The 17128-nt window shown below is 32.3% G+C and overlaps 2 protein-coding genes across 2 annotated transcripts; both read right to left on the reverse strand.

Moving 5' to 3' along the window:
* Window positions 1–1088: 1088 nt before the first annotated feature.
* Window positions 1089–5218, reverse strand: LOC100791417 (altered inheritance of mitochondria protein 32). The gene is made up of 5 exons (XM_003551375.5): window positions 4907–5218; window positions 3960–4045; window positions 3546–3851; window positions 3313–3396; window positions 1089–1785 (listed from the first exon to the last, which is right to left on the reverse strand). The coding sequence occupies exons 1-5, from the start codon at window positions 5075–5077 to the stop codon at window positions 1401–1403; spliced, it is 1032 nt and encodes a 343-aa protein (XP_003551423.1). The 5' UTR covers window positions 5078–5218; the 3' UTR covers window positions 1089–1400.
* Window positions 5219–7720: 2502 nt separating this feature from the next.
* On the reverse strand, window positions 7721–12672 carry LOC100794569 (WEB family protein At5g55860). The gene is made up of 3 exons (XM_003551378.5): window positions 12455–12672; window positions 11162–11372; window positions 7721–9713 (listed from the first exon to the last, which is right to left on the reverse strand). The coding sequence occupies exons 2-3, from the start codon at window positions 11336–11338 to the stop codon at window positions 7929–7931; spliced, it is 1962 nt and encodes a 653-aa protein (XP_003551426.1). The 5' UTR covers window positions 11339–11372; window positions 12455–12672; the 3' UTR covers window positions 7721–7928.
* Between the last annotated feature and the right edge of the window lie 4456 nt (window positions 12673–17128).

Here is a 17128-nt window from a genome sequence, read left to right on the forward strand (position 1 = left end):
ATTTATTGGCTATGACCTTTGTTTACTCTTTTATGACATATTTTGCAAGGCATGGATTGTTACTTAAATCTAAAATCTTTCAAAAATCATGTTCATTGCTGAAAGTAACAAGTCGTGAGTGAATTCCTTTGTTGCTGAATCAAATTCTCGAACTCCTTTTACGTGTATATATAGAGAGAGGAAGAATCAAATTATATCGGTGTAATTTTAATAATTATTACACTATTTTTATAATTTGATATAGAATGTGATTTTTATTCATCTAACCGTTGAATTATATCTATATATTACTAAGATCGTTTGCGTCAAATTTTATCAAAATTGAACAACAATAAGAAAATAATCAAATTATTTATATTTCAGTATATTTTAAAATATTTATATTACATTAATTTTAATCTATATGAATAAGATAATTAATAAAAAATTTTGTATGTAATTTTTGGGAAAGAAACTTTCAATTCAATAATGAATAAATTTTGGAATTTGAATGAAACTTGTAATTTGGAAATACCCTTTAAAATTGTAAACATATCAAAGATGAAGATTAATTTATTCAAAATCCAACTTAAATGAAAACTAGATGGCTTCTAGGGTATATCACTGAAATTATCTAGCTATATTGAGTTACAGAATTTCTAATCTATTATTTACTCCTAGAACGTTTTTCTATTTTCACTTGTCCTTCGCACTATAAATCTAACTGCTGATGTAAATAAAATAAGTATAAAAAGAAAAGAATATCACAACAGTATACCTCCATCATGAAACTAAAATACGTATAAAATGAAAAAAAAATGGTCTTAATATAAATAATAATAAAAACTTTCCTATAAACATTTAGAGAGAAAAATAAGAAAGTAAAATAAATTAAAATTTTCCAATGAGTTGAAATTAACCTGTACACTTTGACCTTTATAGAAATTCTACCACTTAACTTTTTCAAAAACTGAGCTGATAACTTAATTTTAACTTGTAACAGAAATTTAATTCATTTTACCTTTTATTCTTTTACTAAAAATGCTTAAGAAATTTATCCAAATAGGGTCTAAACAAAAGCAAAAAATATCTGTAATTTGCAACCCATCAAACACCAAAGTTAATTAGCTTTACATAAAATTAATAAATGTTACAGACCAATTCCACCTAAATAAACTACTAGTATTTAATTTGAACATTCCCAGGCTAAGATTTCATGTATGTACAAAGCTAAGAGGTGAATTCCAATTCATGTTTCAGAAGCTGTCAAGATTTCAGATACTCATTCCCCTGCATGTCCAGTACGGTTAGAAATAAGGCATAACTGAACTTGCAAAATGAAATATGAAGACACAACAAAGCTGGAGTTATCCAATTCACTGCTAAATGGCACTGCCAACCAATTGGTGAATTCATTCTCCTCATCTCATCTGTTTGTAGCAGCTATAGGCAATGGCAACTGACACAGCGGCACAAACAACAGCAAAAGCAGCATAAGTATCCTCCTGCTCCCAGCTGTCAAGCCATGTTGGCATGGAACTAAACTTAAGTGACGCTCCTTTACCCTTGTTGATCCGAGAAATCACATTCACATTCTCCCTCCTCTTATTATCAGCTGAGAGCTCTGTCATTTCCTCTAATACATCATTCTGACAACAACAAGAGTCTTCGTTGTCTTGGCAACAGCTCTCTCCGTCTGTTTGACAGCAGCCAGCACCCATGCCTCCTAAATTTCTTCCACCATTCAGCTGAAGCCTTTGTTCTTGCTTTTTCTTCTGTTCATCTTCTGATAAACCAATTTGACCCCTGATGGAAAATATTAATCCATGTTGGAACAAAATGAATAGGAGCTACTTTTCCAGGGACTGTTCTAAAAAAACTTCATAGCATCACATGAAATATCAAAAGCTTAAATATGTTTCAGATTCCTGTAATATACTACCTCCAGTCCTATATATAAGAAACAAAATGCAACTTTTTCTTGTTCCTAATTATAAGAAACATAGGACTACTCTATTGCTCAATTTACTCTCTTTTTCCCATGAAAGTGGGTGCATTTATTGAACTATCAACAAAACAAGGCACACTCATTGGTTGAAAAATTATCTTTTGAAAAATAATCAAGTGTGCTCCATGTAGTAGGGCACTCCCTTGATAAACCTAAAGTGCTACTCCCTGCTAAACAAACCAATTAACCAAGTGTACTCCATGTAGTAGGGCACTCCCTTGGTAAACCTAAAGTGCTCCTCTAAATCAAATATTAGATACTCTTTGAATAAGAAATTCAATATCATAAAATAATCAAAGCTTCTCGAATGTTTAAGTTAAATGCCTATTTACAGGCAAATAAGCAACTAACCCAATGCAAATGATAAGCAAACAAAGCTATCTCTATTTTAAGTTAAAATAAGATAATTCAAATCAAGATGCATTTGTTTAGGAACCAATTAACTTCTGAAAACAATTGCTCCCCCACCCCCCAAAAAACAAGGCTATTATTTATCTAAAATTAAAATAAGTTGAACCAAAACGAAAAATTAATCTCATAAAGATTCCTACATATGAAATTACAAATCTTAAATAAAGCAATAGAACCCCCAATCAAAACTAAACAACTACAACAGCCTTATCCCACTAAGTGAGGTTGGCTATAAGGAACACATGACGTCATTCAACTCTTTGTCAAGAGTGATCAATGCTTGGTATATTAGCGAGTTTTACATTGATTGTCGAGGACCTAAAACAACTTTCTATGAAGCCAGAGGCTGTTTGGGTGAATCTAGGATATCCCTCAACCGGGAGCCAGAGACTAATCTCTCAAGGTATTCATTCAATCAACATTAGAAAAACTAATGTACCCCGGCCCGATGGCTCCCCGCTATGCAAAGGTATGGGAGAAGGTCATTGTATGCAGCCTTACCCTTGCATATACAAGGAAGTTGTTTCCGGATTTGAACCAATGACCAAACAGTCAACAAGGCACAACTTTACTGCTGTACTAGGGCTCACCCTCTTAAATTTGCCACAGACCCCGTGAAAGAGCCTCAAACACCTCTTAAATTTTCCAGTTCACTTCTATTAACATTCCATTTCATTCTGAATTTTGAAACATTTGAACTTGGAAACGACAACAAACTTTATGAACATAGCTAAAATTTCCACCTCTGACAAAACATTATATAAAATTAACTTTTAACCCCCACAGACCCAGTCTCTGCGCCAAAAGGCCAGCAAGAGAGCAATCCTGGCTAGTGTCTTTTGAAGGATGGAACTAAAGGGGGAAAAAAACCTTTAAAATTCAATACTAATGAAAATATCATAGATAAAAATTACCTCCATAGTGAGTCAAAAATCTCCCCTTGAATGATATGCTGGCGAAACAATAAAGGTACATCATCTGGAGTAACATATCCATACCTACATAGTTTAGTTAAAAAGAATAGTGGTCAGCTTAATATCAAAATCAAAATTAAAGATACAATCTTAAAAAGGTATTTCTTGATTTTAAAGAAATGGAAAAATCTGTTGAACGAAATGTTAATAACCAGGGAAAATCTCCTCCTTACAAGTGCCCAGTGACTTCTCTGTTGATACTTGATCCAAATATAATGACATTTCCTGCATAATTATTTCCCCCAATGTGTGAGCACGAGCTAATCAACACTTTGCCTAGAAGATCATGTAACTCTATCTCTTCCCTGAATCTACTGACCAAGATAGGTCCAAAAACCCCACACCTACGATCACGGGATCCATGTGAGCATACGAAAACATATGACGCTTTTAATGATTCAGGGTTTCCAGGAAGCCAGTTTCCTTCTTTGACTAGAACTTCTTCAACAAATGTCTCAACATCAAAATGGGTTAATCTCCTGCAATTTCACTAAAACTAATGTTGATAAGGAATTAAGGAAAACAATGGAGAATTTTTATAGGGGAATTAGAAGCTGTGAAACGGAATTGAAACTATAAGTACTAACCTATATCTGATCATGTCTGGAAAAATTAATACATCTCCATTTGATGTTTCAGTCCCATCATGCCCCTCACATATTGTTAAGCAGGTCTAGCAAATGACAAGTCCAAAACAATTAGCTACAGTTAGCTTAATCTATATAGTGAATAAATATCACTGAATCCAGACAGCATTTTCACTGCATTAGTAGGTCATCTTTAATAACAAAATCCAAATATCATGCAATTGATATAGAATATAGTAAATAACTTCATAAAGAAAAATATAAACAAAAAAAAAATTAAATCAAACCATCCCACCTCATACCATAGGCTACATTTGGATTGATGAGAAGGAATGCAACCAAATGATACTGGATTCCATTGTTTAGAATCTTTAGATAGTTTAAAGTATAATAAAAGTCATTCCATTCCATTCCATCCAATACTTTTCTTTTACTTCCCCAAGTATGGGGTGGAAGCCCTTACAATTCCATTCCATTTCATCATAAAAATGATCAATTTTTTTTTAAGCCAGGGTAACCATTAGTCAAGAGCCAGAGACTAATTCCCGGAGATACTGAGATCTATTTAACCAACAGACGTTCTTCCATAAACTCGGACTAGGGGATATATATCATAAAACTAATTAAACAACAGAATGTTTACTAGTTCCATCCTGTTCCATTACTTTCAATCACACTCCATTCATTCCACTCACACTTGGACATCCATTCATTCATAGTGCTTGACAAAAAAAAAAAAAAAGAACGAATCAAGAAAACAACAAACCCATCTCAACAACAAAAGATCCAAAAACTAGTACATTGCCCATTGGGAGAACAAACAAGAACAACCTTTCTCACTCTATCGTTTAAAAAAAAAAAGCATTTTTAAACAAAAACAGATTAAAACTGCAAAACAAAAAAACCAAACCAAGAAAGAAAATTATGAGAGCAAAACAAAAGCAAACCTCTTTCTTGATATGAGGCTTTCTGGCATTGATGGCGGCGTGGAGCAACCTTGGCAGGCGATCAAACTCGGCAGCCTCAATGCGCGGCGGCCACACGGCGGGGTTCTTGTAGCAGAGGAACACGTGGCGGCGGCAGAAGAAATCCGAAGAAGACGTGTCGCTGCTACCCATAATCGTCTAAAGGCTAAAGTTTGAAGCTTTTGAAGAACAAGAAGAACGAGAATGACGGCAAGTGTGGAAGTGATTGAAACTTGCAACTTGCGAGAGTGTACACTGTGAAGTGTGCAGTGTGCAGTGTTTTGCTTTCTCTTTGGTCATGTTTTGTTTTTTTAGAGGAGAGGATGTGTTCCTGTGTGGTCAAGCGTACCGTGTTTCCTGTGGAATCGGTTTTGTACATTGCTATCATGGAGTTAAATCTAAATCATTAAATATAAATCTATATCATTAAATGCCTGTTATACTTAAAATTTTACAATGATAAATGTTAGATTTATTTTATTTTTCATTATTTTTAAATAATTTTATATCAAATGAATTATTTGAACTATTAGTGTAATTAACATAATAAAAATATAACTTATCTATAAATAAAAATTATAAGAGTTTAAAATTAATTGAAAAACTAAAATTATACCTTCTCAATATATTTTTATCCATAAAATAAAATTAAAATTTATATCAAAACATCGTATAAATATGTGTATTTTTATTATTTTATATTTTTTAATTACTTTAATTATAATTTTATGAAACACTTATAATTTAATAAATTAGATTAATAATTTTTAATTAATTTTTAACTTTTAACTATCAATTAATGTTTTAAATAATAATATTGGTTCAACACTTCACTTCAGCTAGTCATTTATTTTAAAAATTTACTTCTCTTACAATATTCTTTTATATACACAAATATAAAAATTAAAATTTTTTATATTAAATTGAAGTTTTACAAATAATAAAAAAAAATAAACCCCCTGCCACATTAATACTCATGAATCATGATTCTCTACTTACCATTCCACACTTTCGTGCTGTCAATTCATCTTTCAAGCTAAGCAAACAAGCTGAAATGCATTTTGACGAACATACTGAATTACATGGCATTATTGTAAATGAAACCACAGTACATAATAGTAGCTGTTACATTGCATGTGAATAATAATTATGCAGTAACTTCGTGTCTTTTGCCTAATAGACTTGAACACACAGTATTATCGCTGACCAAAATCTCATGATTTTTCATACCATAGTACCACTTTAATATTTTTTTTGCAGGTACCACTTCAATATTTTTTGCTTTAAATTTTAAATATTGAATCTTGATGACTATATTAAATTCTATATTAAATTCTAGATATCTTTCTATTTTAAATGAAATGGTTTTAAGATTATTGTCTACAATTTTAACAAATAATTTGATTTTTAAATTTTATATTTTGTCATATTATATCTATAGAAGTGTTTTTGAGAAAAACCGCACACAACAAGGATCCAAGATGAAACACACACAAAAACAAACCATAAAAAAATACATTTTTTTTTAGGTTCAGAATTTGTTACCTACAATTAAAGAAATGCTCTAATAAAAGTGTTTACTTACTAAAACAAGATTGCAAGTTTAATAATTTACCTTAAGTTCTATATCATCTTATAAACCCAAATATTTCACTCAAAAGTCATAAAGAATAATGAACATTTTCTATTTTTCTCACAAGAGACTCTCAGAATAAGTGATCACAAAACACACACTCTTCTCTTAAATTTTGATTAGGATGTAACAACTCTTCTCAAGACTCTCTAGAGCTGGGTAGTCTAATTACTCCATTCATTGAGGGTGCAATTGCAATCTTAGTGGACTCCACAAGACTCTCTAGTGGTGTGCAGTCTAATTACTCCATTTATAGAGGGTGCAATCTTAGTAGAGTCCGTTGTAGGAAATATTAAGAAAAATTGATGTGTTCTACAAAAATGAGTAGTTAATGTAGAGTGGTGCAAGATCCCTTTAAATGGAGAAAGTTTAGGTTAGAAGTAGCTTTGCTTACTAGTTATAGTGATTTATGACAAACCAGAGAAGGTGGCATTCTACTGATTTTGATTGTTTTAGGAGATGGTGTTTAACTGTTTAAGGGGTGTGGGTGAAAAGTGTTAAGAGTTTTACTCCATATGGAAAATTGGAAGGAGAGAATGTAAATTAGGAGTAACTTTTAAGTGTCAAAGCCGTCGATTTCTTTTTTTCTGTTGAAGAGTGCAGTAAAAGCACATTCTTTACTTCTATCATTTCATTTATGGTCAAATTTACTCAACATTATCGTGAACTTCTTAACTTTTTTTAGTTGTGTTGTATTTTTTTTTCCCTACCTTAACATTGCTCTCATTTTAATTCGTATAGAGACGTATTTAAAAAAATTTCTTATAGAAACAAACTGAAAAGAAGTGTTATGGATAAGAATTAAAAATGAACAATGTGCAAAATGAAGTAACAGACAGAAATCCTCTAATCACGTTAAAATTGCTCTCAACGTTAAAACTTGGGAGTAACAACAAAGATCACAAAAAATAGTTTTTGGTCAAGGAACTTATTTACATTCATTTTTCCATATTTGGACCAAATAAAAAAAAACAAAATTTGTATAGGAACAGAAAACTTAATTAGTACCAACAAAAAAGAAAAAAAGATAAGAGATTTTAATCTTTCTACCGGTTCAATTTGCATGATGCATTTCCTAGAAGTGTATCCAAACTATTCACATTACACAATCCTTTCCTTCGATATAGTTCAAACTACCAGTCACCGGACATGAAAGCTTAGTATCAACAGAAAAATACCAGTAGATTTTAATCTTACTTCTGGTTCCATTTACATGATACATGCCCAAATTTGTCACCAAACTACAAACACTACACAATCCTTCAAACAGACTACAATGACAAAATCTGATGAAATAAATTCCTCAACTACACACAAATAAATGTTCCTCTCACATTCAAGAGCTGCACAAACTGCTACAAATTTCAAATCTCATACAGGGTTCTCACCAGGCAGATAAGAAGGAGAACCACCCTCAACCTGGTTCTTTTTCCTTTGGAAGATGCCACTAATATTTGGCAAGAGGGTTTTCTTTGAAACTGAAACCTTCTCCTTTTCAAACTTTTTCACCTCCACCATTGTTCGAGGAGGATTCTGCTTTTGAATCCTATAGTGCTGAGGAGACGATTCTGTTGACACCTGTGTTTCAGCCAGAATTCGAGATGCAGCTTCTGCGGCCCTCTTCTGCTCCCTCTCGCGCCATCTTCGAAGCTCACTCTCCACTGCCCTTTTCGCTGCTTCAGCCATTTCAGCTTTTTTCAAAGCCTCCTGGGTTGCAGTCTTTATATCCTCAATCTCCTTTTGAGTTGTCTCCAACCTTTTGAGAGCCTCATTTTCACTAGCCTTCACAGCTTCAACCTGTGCCTTGGCAGCAGCCACTTTCATATCTGCTAATTTATCAGACTCCTCAACTTTATGGCTTAGCGAGTCAAACTCCTCCTTTGAGATCGTAATCACAGCACCAGATTCAGATGTTGATGCACGTGCAGCAGTAGTCCTTTCAGTTAAAATCGTAATCTGGTCAAGAGCACTTTTCTCAGCTGCTTTTGCTGCTTCTGCTTCTTCCAGCGCCACTTTAAGATTTTTTTCTGCTTCTTCTAATGCAAGCATGGTAACTTCAACTTCCTTCTTTAATTCTGCTGTCCTGTTCTTCATATCTTCTGCTTCCCGCCTTGCATTTTCAGTTTCAGATGTCAGCTGGCTAAGTGTCAAGATCATTTCCTCAGATGCACCTCTAACTTTAGATTCTTCTGCCATGCAGGCTTCAAGCTCAGACTTGCATTTGCGGAGCTTGACATGCAGATTCCCCACAATGGATTCAGTCTCAGATTCTTTGTCCTGCAATTCAGAATGTTCTCTTTTTACATTCTCCAGTTCTACCTTAAGAGATTCCACCAAGCTTCTAAGAGAGCTTTCCTCATCTGCTACTTTCTGCAAAGACTCCTTAGCATCATCTAGCTCCAAAGTGACACTTTTCACGGAGTCCAAGTCCGATGTTCTTTTATTTTCCATTTCCTTTTGCAGCGTCCCAATTTCAGACATTGTCTCTGCCAGCTGCATTTCAAGATTTTTGGCAAGCTCGGGACTGAATTCCTTCTTTAAAGCAAGCAATTTCTTTTCAGATTGTTCCAAGGTAGCTTTATATGATTGTCTTAGAACATCTTTCTCAGCTAAAATCATTGTTTGCTGTTGCTGTGCTACAATAGAAGCAAGCTTTGCTTGCTCAATTGACTCCTTTACAGCTGAAATTTCTTTAGAAAGCTCAGATGCTCTTTCTGTGTTTTCCTTTGATGCATCTCCAGCTTCTGCTGCTAGCTTGAAAGCAGACTTTTTTGCGTCCAAGGATGAATCATACTCTTGCCGAGTCTTGCTCAGTGCTTGCTTTGCAGCATCAAGTTCTGTCATGACAGATGCATACCTTTTAACAGCAGCTTCTAACTCTTCCTTCCAAGCAACATTTGTTCCATCAGGGACACCATACTTTTCTTCCGTAAGCTGTTTTGCCTGACTCTTGGCAGCTTCTGTTGCCTCAATTGCCAACTCCCTAGAATCACTGATAACTTTTATCTTTTGTGTCAGATCCTCAACTGTCCTTTTAGCCCTTTCAAGCTCCACAAGAGCTTGAGCCTTAGTAGTTTCAGCATTCTTTACTTGTTCCCTTAACTTGTTCAGCTCTTTTTGGGCAACATGAAGTTGTGTCTCCTTGGCCAAAACTCTCTAGTAAAAGAACAAACTTGTAAATTGAAAAAAGACAGTACAATCAAAGCTAACCTTGAAAGAAGGAAATAGAAAATAACTATCAGATAACTCAATTTAGTGGTCAGAAGTTAGAACAGCTTGTGTTACTAGAACAACTTAAGTGGTGTTCAATTAAAACAGATATTCCTATCTATGGCAATTCATTATCTAAAATGGTGGATGGAGATTTACATAATGTTACATGGAAATTGTAATGTTACCTTAACTCTTAAGTACATTGAAACCTGTACCTATTCATACATGCACAAGATATTCCCTCTTAAATTATGAACATCACATCATCTTGTATTTTAAAAATATCTAAACAAAACAAAGTATAACAATGTAGTTTTAATATCCTTCAACCATGAACATTGTTGAGAGTTGAGACACCCTGAAAATCTTGTTTCTGATTCCCATATGATATATATGTGCATACTATTTTGTGTAAAAAAAAGACCATTTTAGGAACCTGATTTATCCTACAAACCATTTACATGGTCAAACTGAGAATGATTATCACTTAAATAAAAGCTAAAATTGTTGAAAATGCTGTCAGAAGAGTTAAAGTAATTAAAACTGAAAGGTTATTGCTAACATGGTAAGATTTACCATAAGATGTATGAGATATACTCTTAAATAGAACAAACGTTCAATTTGTTAAAAAAAAAAATGCACAAGATCTTCACGTTTCAGGGGGAAAATGATGAGAAAAGGCAAAATTCAATATGACATTATATTCTTGATTTTAAAAGTAAAATGTTAGACCCATGAGTGCAAGGATGACACCATGGAAAATGTTGAGAATGTTTATGCTATCAGGCTGCAGCATAACAGAATTTTGACGTGGCAGTGAGAAGAAGAGGAAATGAAGTGTTCCAGGATGTGTGTGTGTGAGTGTGTAAGGGGAAGAACCTTCTTTGGACATACAGGTTTTGGGTCATTTGGTCATAGAGGTTTTCTATAGGTTTCTGACTTCTGACTTATTATATTGAAGTTTTTCTATAGAAAGAGGGAGGATAGTAGGATGCACTTGTATACAGAGCCTTCTTCTGGAACTGATACCATATTTTTATCAGTACAGAGAAAATTTCCAGAGTTATTTAATAAAATTCAATCTGCATTTTCAAGTCCTATGACAAGGACAACAAGTATGCACTGTTAACAGAGTCAAGTGTCTCCTTGCATGATGAAAGAAACTCGGGACAATATAATAATGTAAAACTTTATTAAGTAAACTGCGTAACTATCTGCTCCATCCAATGCATATTATTAATCCTTCATTAAGGTTTTTATTTTACTTTTATGTTAAAGGATTAAATAGACTACCTTGAAAATTATTATGCTATACCATGCAACTTTCAATGTTGTCTTGCACCATGGGATTTGTGATTAAGAACAAGTGCAAATATAAAAATGACAATTACCTCAGCAGAATAAGGTTTTGCCTTCTTAAAGATAGGTTTTTCACCAGAGAAAGCACCTTCACCAAATAGAGAGACAGCATCTTTAACAGACTGAAAAGGTGGGCTGGTGTCAATCTCTCCAACCTCAGGTTTTGGATTAGGAGACTCAGTAGCACTTTGCCGGATTTTTGCTACCATCGTGTCTTGTAATATTAAGAAGTTTGAAACCAACCTGTCATAAACAATAAGTTACAAGAAAGAAATTAAAAAAAAAGTATTATCATCATAAACTAGTAAATTATAAATATCAAACTTAAAAACAACTCCATGTTTCAAAAATCTCTAGTCAAAACATACAGGAAGACCACTATCAAGTTAAAGAAACAACACTCCAGATACCAAAAATCTATTACAATGACTTTGTGGCAGACACGGGATCATTCTCCCACCAAAAACATATTGTTGTGCAGTATCAAGAATCAAGAGACATGATAGAACCCTAAAACCAGTAATACTACTGGCCTTAGGTACATTGAAACAGTAAGATTCTTCCTCAAAACTACTTTTGACCTATCAAATATCAATAGCTTATTTTGGATTAATGTCGAACAGCCTCCAAGATTCCAGAATACCTTTCAATTACATCAACTAAGAACCTTCAAAAACAACATAATCCTCACACAACAACCAAATTCTATCCACACAACAACACCCTCAATGCATAAGCATAAACCCACCAAAGAATTAAGTATATTGTAAAATTAACAATGCATGTTAAGGACCCTTCTGCAGTGCAAATTAGTCTCCAAACACAAAATGCAAAAACTGCAGGCAATTCAAACTTGGCATGCAAAAAAATAGTACCAAAACACTTCAAATTCTACTCTATTTTTTTTTACAAAGGGTTTTTCAGTCCAAACTACCCCCTTCAGAATAAAAAGATCAACAAATTCTTTTAAAAAAAATTGAATTTCTATTTTCCAAAATATGAACAGAAGTTTGTCCAACCTACACGCCAGAGTGAAGAACACTGCAAACTAAAAGCCCCTCAAGTCGGTCAAAACGACCCGAAAACGACATAAAAACATCATCAAACGCCGCAAACAGGACACGAATTGAAACGACAACCAACGAAGCAAAAAAGCAAAAAGAACGACAAAAACAAACGAAACTGAAAGTAGCTTCTCCAGACAAATTCGCAAAAAAAAACAACAACAACAACAACAAAACCCCAAATACTCCAAAGCCCAGAATCCCGAAATCATCAAAGTCTCCACCTTCACAAAATTCACAAAAAAATAAAATAAAACTCACCTTCTAAGGCTTCTTCACAAAGCTGACTGTGAAAACTTTTCAACACGTAAATAAAATCTCCGATATTGCAACTCTTTAGAGAGAGAAAAAGGTGTTAGAGAGAGAAAGTGATGGGTGGGTTTGAAAAATCCGAAAGCTGTTCGAGACAAATTTTTTGTTTCAGCTGTAGTCAAGTTCAAAGAGATGAGAGTGCGTAATCCCGTGCGCCCGTTCGTATTTGAAGCTCTCCCTTTCTGTTTCAGAGTGTTGTACTCTTGTGCCTTTTTTACCAAATGACTCTTTTATCCTTTCAATACAATGAAAATTACGTGTTGGCGTAGTGCGAGGGTTAGCCACGTCATCGGTGACACCGTCCAAGAAAACACCCTCGGGTGACGATGAGTCGATGACCCCATGTAAGAAAACGAAAGAGATGGTGAAAGAAAGAAATGTTGGATTGGACAGCAAAAAGGCAAATTCTTTTAAATTTTTTTCCGTTCCTTGTTTCTCTGAGTTTGTCTCCAATAATTGATAGAAATTTATTGATGGTAAAAAAAAGTACGAGAAAATTAAACAAATAAAGCTACAATTCTTACAGATGTTAATTCTATAAAAAAATTAATTCTTTTTATAAATTAAGTCTACTATAAAATTAATTTTTGACTCAGTCACCCTTAATCAATTAATTCTTTTTTTTAAGTATATGTTCCACAAAACTTAAATTTAGGTCCACTCATAATTTTAGCATGTTTAAAGTTATTAAAATTGGTTCCACTTGATAAATTAGGGTGAATTAAGTCTTTAATTCAATACCCGAATTTTTTTTTATTGTATGTTGTTTGATAATTGATGTATAATATAAATAATTTTATTTTATATTTTGTTTGATGTGTTTATGTATTGGATAAAATAATATAAATTTTATTATAATATCTTTATGTATTATGCAATGTTTGATTTGCACTAAAAAAAGATACAAAATAAGATTTTGAAACTTTTGAAACTATTTTGTTATTTAACATAAAATTTATTATCATATTTTACTAATATTTATAATTTATTAATATTGTGATATATTTTAAAACATTATTTTAGACTTATTGTTGATAAAAAAAATTACAATTTATTAATTATGTTGATATTTTAATTCAGACTAGTCTCACCTTTCTTGCTCATTTCAATTCTTTTTTTTCATTTTTATTATTTTTTATTTATTTTTAGCTTGGGTTGGAACTGGCTCAGAGCGACCTGGTCCAACTTACAAGTAAAGGAATGGGTTGAAAAATCCTAAGTGCATTAGTTTGCAGTGTTCTTCGCTCTGGTGTGTAGGTTGGAAAATCCTAGGCCCTAGTGGTGCTAGGCCACCACAAGGTCAGGACGATGGTGGCGGCAACACGACAGCGCGACGCGACCTTGTCAAAGTTGTCCAGAAGGAAGAAAAAAATATAGTGAGAAGAAGGAAGATGACGATGAGAACATTTGAATAAATTAACAATAAAAATAAAGAAATAATGAGCAAAAAAGAAACAATAACAGTACATATAGCTCTCGCTTACGGCCAAAGTATCCACTAGCAAGCTAAAGTGAAACAAACCAATATAAAAAAGAAAGAAAGAATGAAAAATGAAAGAAAAGAAGAGGGGAAGGAAGAGCGAAGAGAGTGACACAGATACCAGCCAATAGCAAAAAGTAACAAATAATGACAAAAAGTATAAAAAAAAAGGAAAAAATGTGTGGAATAATAAAAAGTCGAAAAATAGAAATAATGTATTTTTAATTTTACTAGACACTAGACAAAAGATTGTATGAGAGTTTAGTGAATTAAAGTTTTTTGATATTTGTCTAGTCCATCATTCTTCATTTGGTATTGTCTTTTAACTATTTTTAAAATCAAATATTGGATAGGTATTTTTATAGTGCACTATAAATTTAATTTCTGTTATATGTGATATTTTAATACAATAAGTTATTCACGAGAGCAAAGTTGTCTGTAATCTCACACAATCTAATTACATGGAAAGAGATTGAGTAGGACCCGTAATATTTTTGATTGTATTGCGAAAGTAGACAAAATGAACATTAGCTGGTTGATGAACTGCTTGCTAGGGTTTCTTTTATAGTTTATAGTTTTTTGTATTCTTTTTGAATTGGGGGCTCCTTGGGTGCCGAAAGGCGAAAGCTTACATGATAGCATGATAAATACAATTCATACATCGCTTTCTGGTTATTGATGGAGCTATTGTGGGGTTTGGATAGTGCCACATTGACCTACAATTGGATTTTATAGGACGTTGAACCCTATTGTATATTTGCAGTTCCATTGTTATTTATTGTATCTTTCTACAACTCGTTATCATGAGCATGTCCTCAAAAATTAATTACACTAAATACTATGTCCCATGATTTTGTTATTATGATTTTTCCTTTGCTTTCTGTTTTCGCTTAAATTATGTACAGCTCGAAAAATATGTAAAAAGATCAAGAGCGTCCCTTTGTTTCCGCATTAAAAATGTTATCAAATATTTTTTTTTCATGCAAAAATTAATATTTGATAACTTGGAAATTATATGTAAAGATGAAATTAAAAAATAAAAGAAAATGAAATGTACATTTGAGATGATTGATTTTAAAGAAACTATTAAAAAGAAAAAGAAATATCTCAAAAATGTTGCTTTAAAATAATTCTTTCTCAAAATAGATTAATTAAATAATCACTTATACTGTGTACAAGAAGTTGATTTAAATAGTATATATTTGTTTTCTTAAATAAAGTTTTAAGTTTAAACATTATATAAGAAATATGTTAAAAATTTAATTACACGTACGAGATATTTTTTACTTGAATAAGACCACCTTTTGTAAGAAAACATTTTTAAATTGATCTCTATGAGATATGCTAAATGTTTGAGATAAATTGTTGACTTAGACTGAGCTTTAGTGGGAGTTGATTGAGATCTTATGACCTGTGTTGATGTTTCAGTTAGACGTGAAAATGAGTGAATACTTGTTTAAAAAAAACATTTTAACACTAAAATTTGTAATTTTTTTTTAAATATTACACTATATTTCATTTGAGAAATGATACTTGTATAATAAATTATAAAAATAAAATATACAACTAAGAGAAAAAAGAAAAAAAATGAATTTCAAATAAAATAAATGATAAGATAGAGGAAAAAGATAAACACAAAATACAATATGACATAAATTGTTGTACAACATCTACAACTTGTTTTACATGACCCTTAAATATTTATCTTATATAATGAGGTTGATAATACTTATAAGGGTTGAATTCTTCGTCGCTCTTGAGATTAATAAATTGCCTATTTTGGTAAAACGATAGAGTGACTTTTTTCATAGAGTAACTTTATTTTTTTATTATTCATTACATATCTTAAGCACGTATATTTGAATGTTAACTTCACTCAAGACATTAAACTCTGGGCCAAAGCATCTTAAACCAGGAAAACCCATCATGTGGGTGAGCGCAGTAAGCCCAATTTATAATATGAACTAAAAACAAAAAACAAAATACACTCCTATGGTTTTCTGAATGTGTATTGTGAAATTGTACTTATATATATATCATTGTAAGAAGTAAATTACGTAGATGAGAGGTTTAACCATTACCCTACCAAATCAACCCCACAATATATACTATATTTGATGAGGTCTGTAAGAGCAAGACGTATAAAATTCAGTAGCGCACGTTGAGGCACATAAACGGGGGAAACAGTGCAGCATTGACATTTGACACAGCACATGACCACTCATTGAGTTGTCAAATTGGTTTGGTTTAGTATAGTCAGCAATGATGTATGTGGCAAGTGGTAACCTCATGCATCATGGTCGTGGTGGTGTTAGTTCATGTTGTTGTGGTGGATTCAAGTCGTAAGCATGACTACATTGAAAGAAAAAAATACAGCTTAATTAAGTGTTATTGAAGTACTTGTCATATATAAGTTCTTCTCATTTAAGTGTGTACAAAAAAGTTTATATTATAAATAAGGTTAAACTTTTTATTGAAAAAAAATTGATAGAATTGAGAACTACTCGTAATATTATTAATTGGGCAATAATGATATGATAGGATTGTGGACAGAATCTTATTTAGAGATGACCTAAATCACAAACAATTTGTGAGATTTTTCTAAAATTTTACTTTTATAAAAATATGTCTATTAGAGATTGTATCATTTTATGGAAATGTGTCTTCTTTTATGAATGGATATGTTTCTTAGAAGAATTGTCATATTTCACTAAAAGTTATGGCGTGTCTCTTCACAGGATTATATCTCTTAACAAAAATAGATAAGCATGTCTGTAAATAGAAATAGTCTGCATGCAAGAAAGGATAACAACACAAAAATCAATTAATTCTTTGCATTAAAACCATTTTTTCTCGTGTTTTTTAATGGAAAAATAACATTTTTTCTCTTATGCATAGAGAGATATTTGAAATTAACAATTTATTAAATAAGTTAAGTCTATTTAAGTCTCAGATAGAATACTAATATCTCATTAGTTTGAGTGAAATTAAATTTAAATTCCTTAAATAGGATTTTAAATTTAAACTTTATAGATAAAAAAAATATAATTAAGTGACAATGAATGTCAACTCATTTTAATGGATTTTAGATCATTAGGACATTCAAACAATACTTGCTCAAAACTTGATATCATATCACCATC

Source organism: Glycine max, chromosome 18, assembly GCF_000004515.6.
Source record: "Glycine max cultivar Williams 82 chromosome 18, Glycine_max_v4.0, whole genome shotgun sequence".
NCBI classification, from domain to species: domain Eukaryota; kingdom Viridiplantae; phylum Streptophyta; class Magnoliopsida; order Fabales; family Fabaceae; genus Glycine; species Glycine max.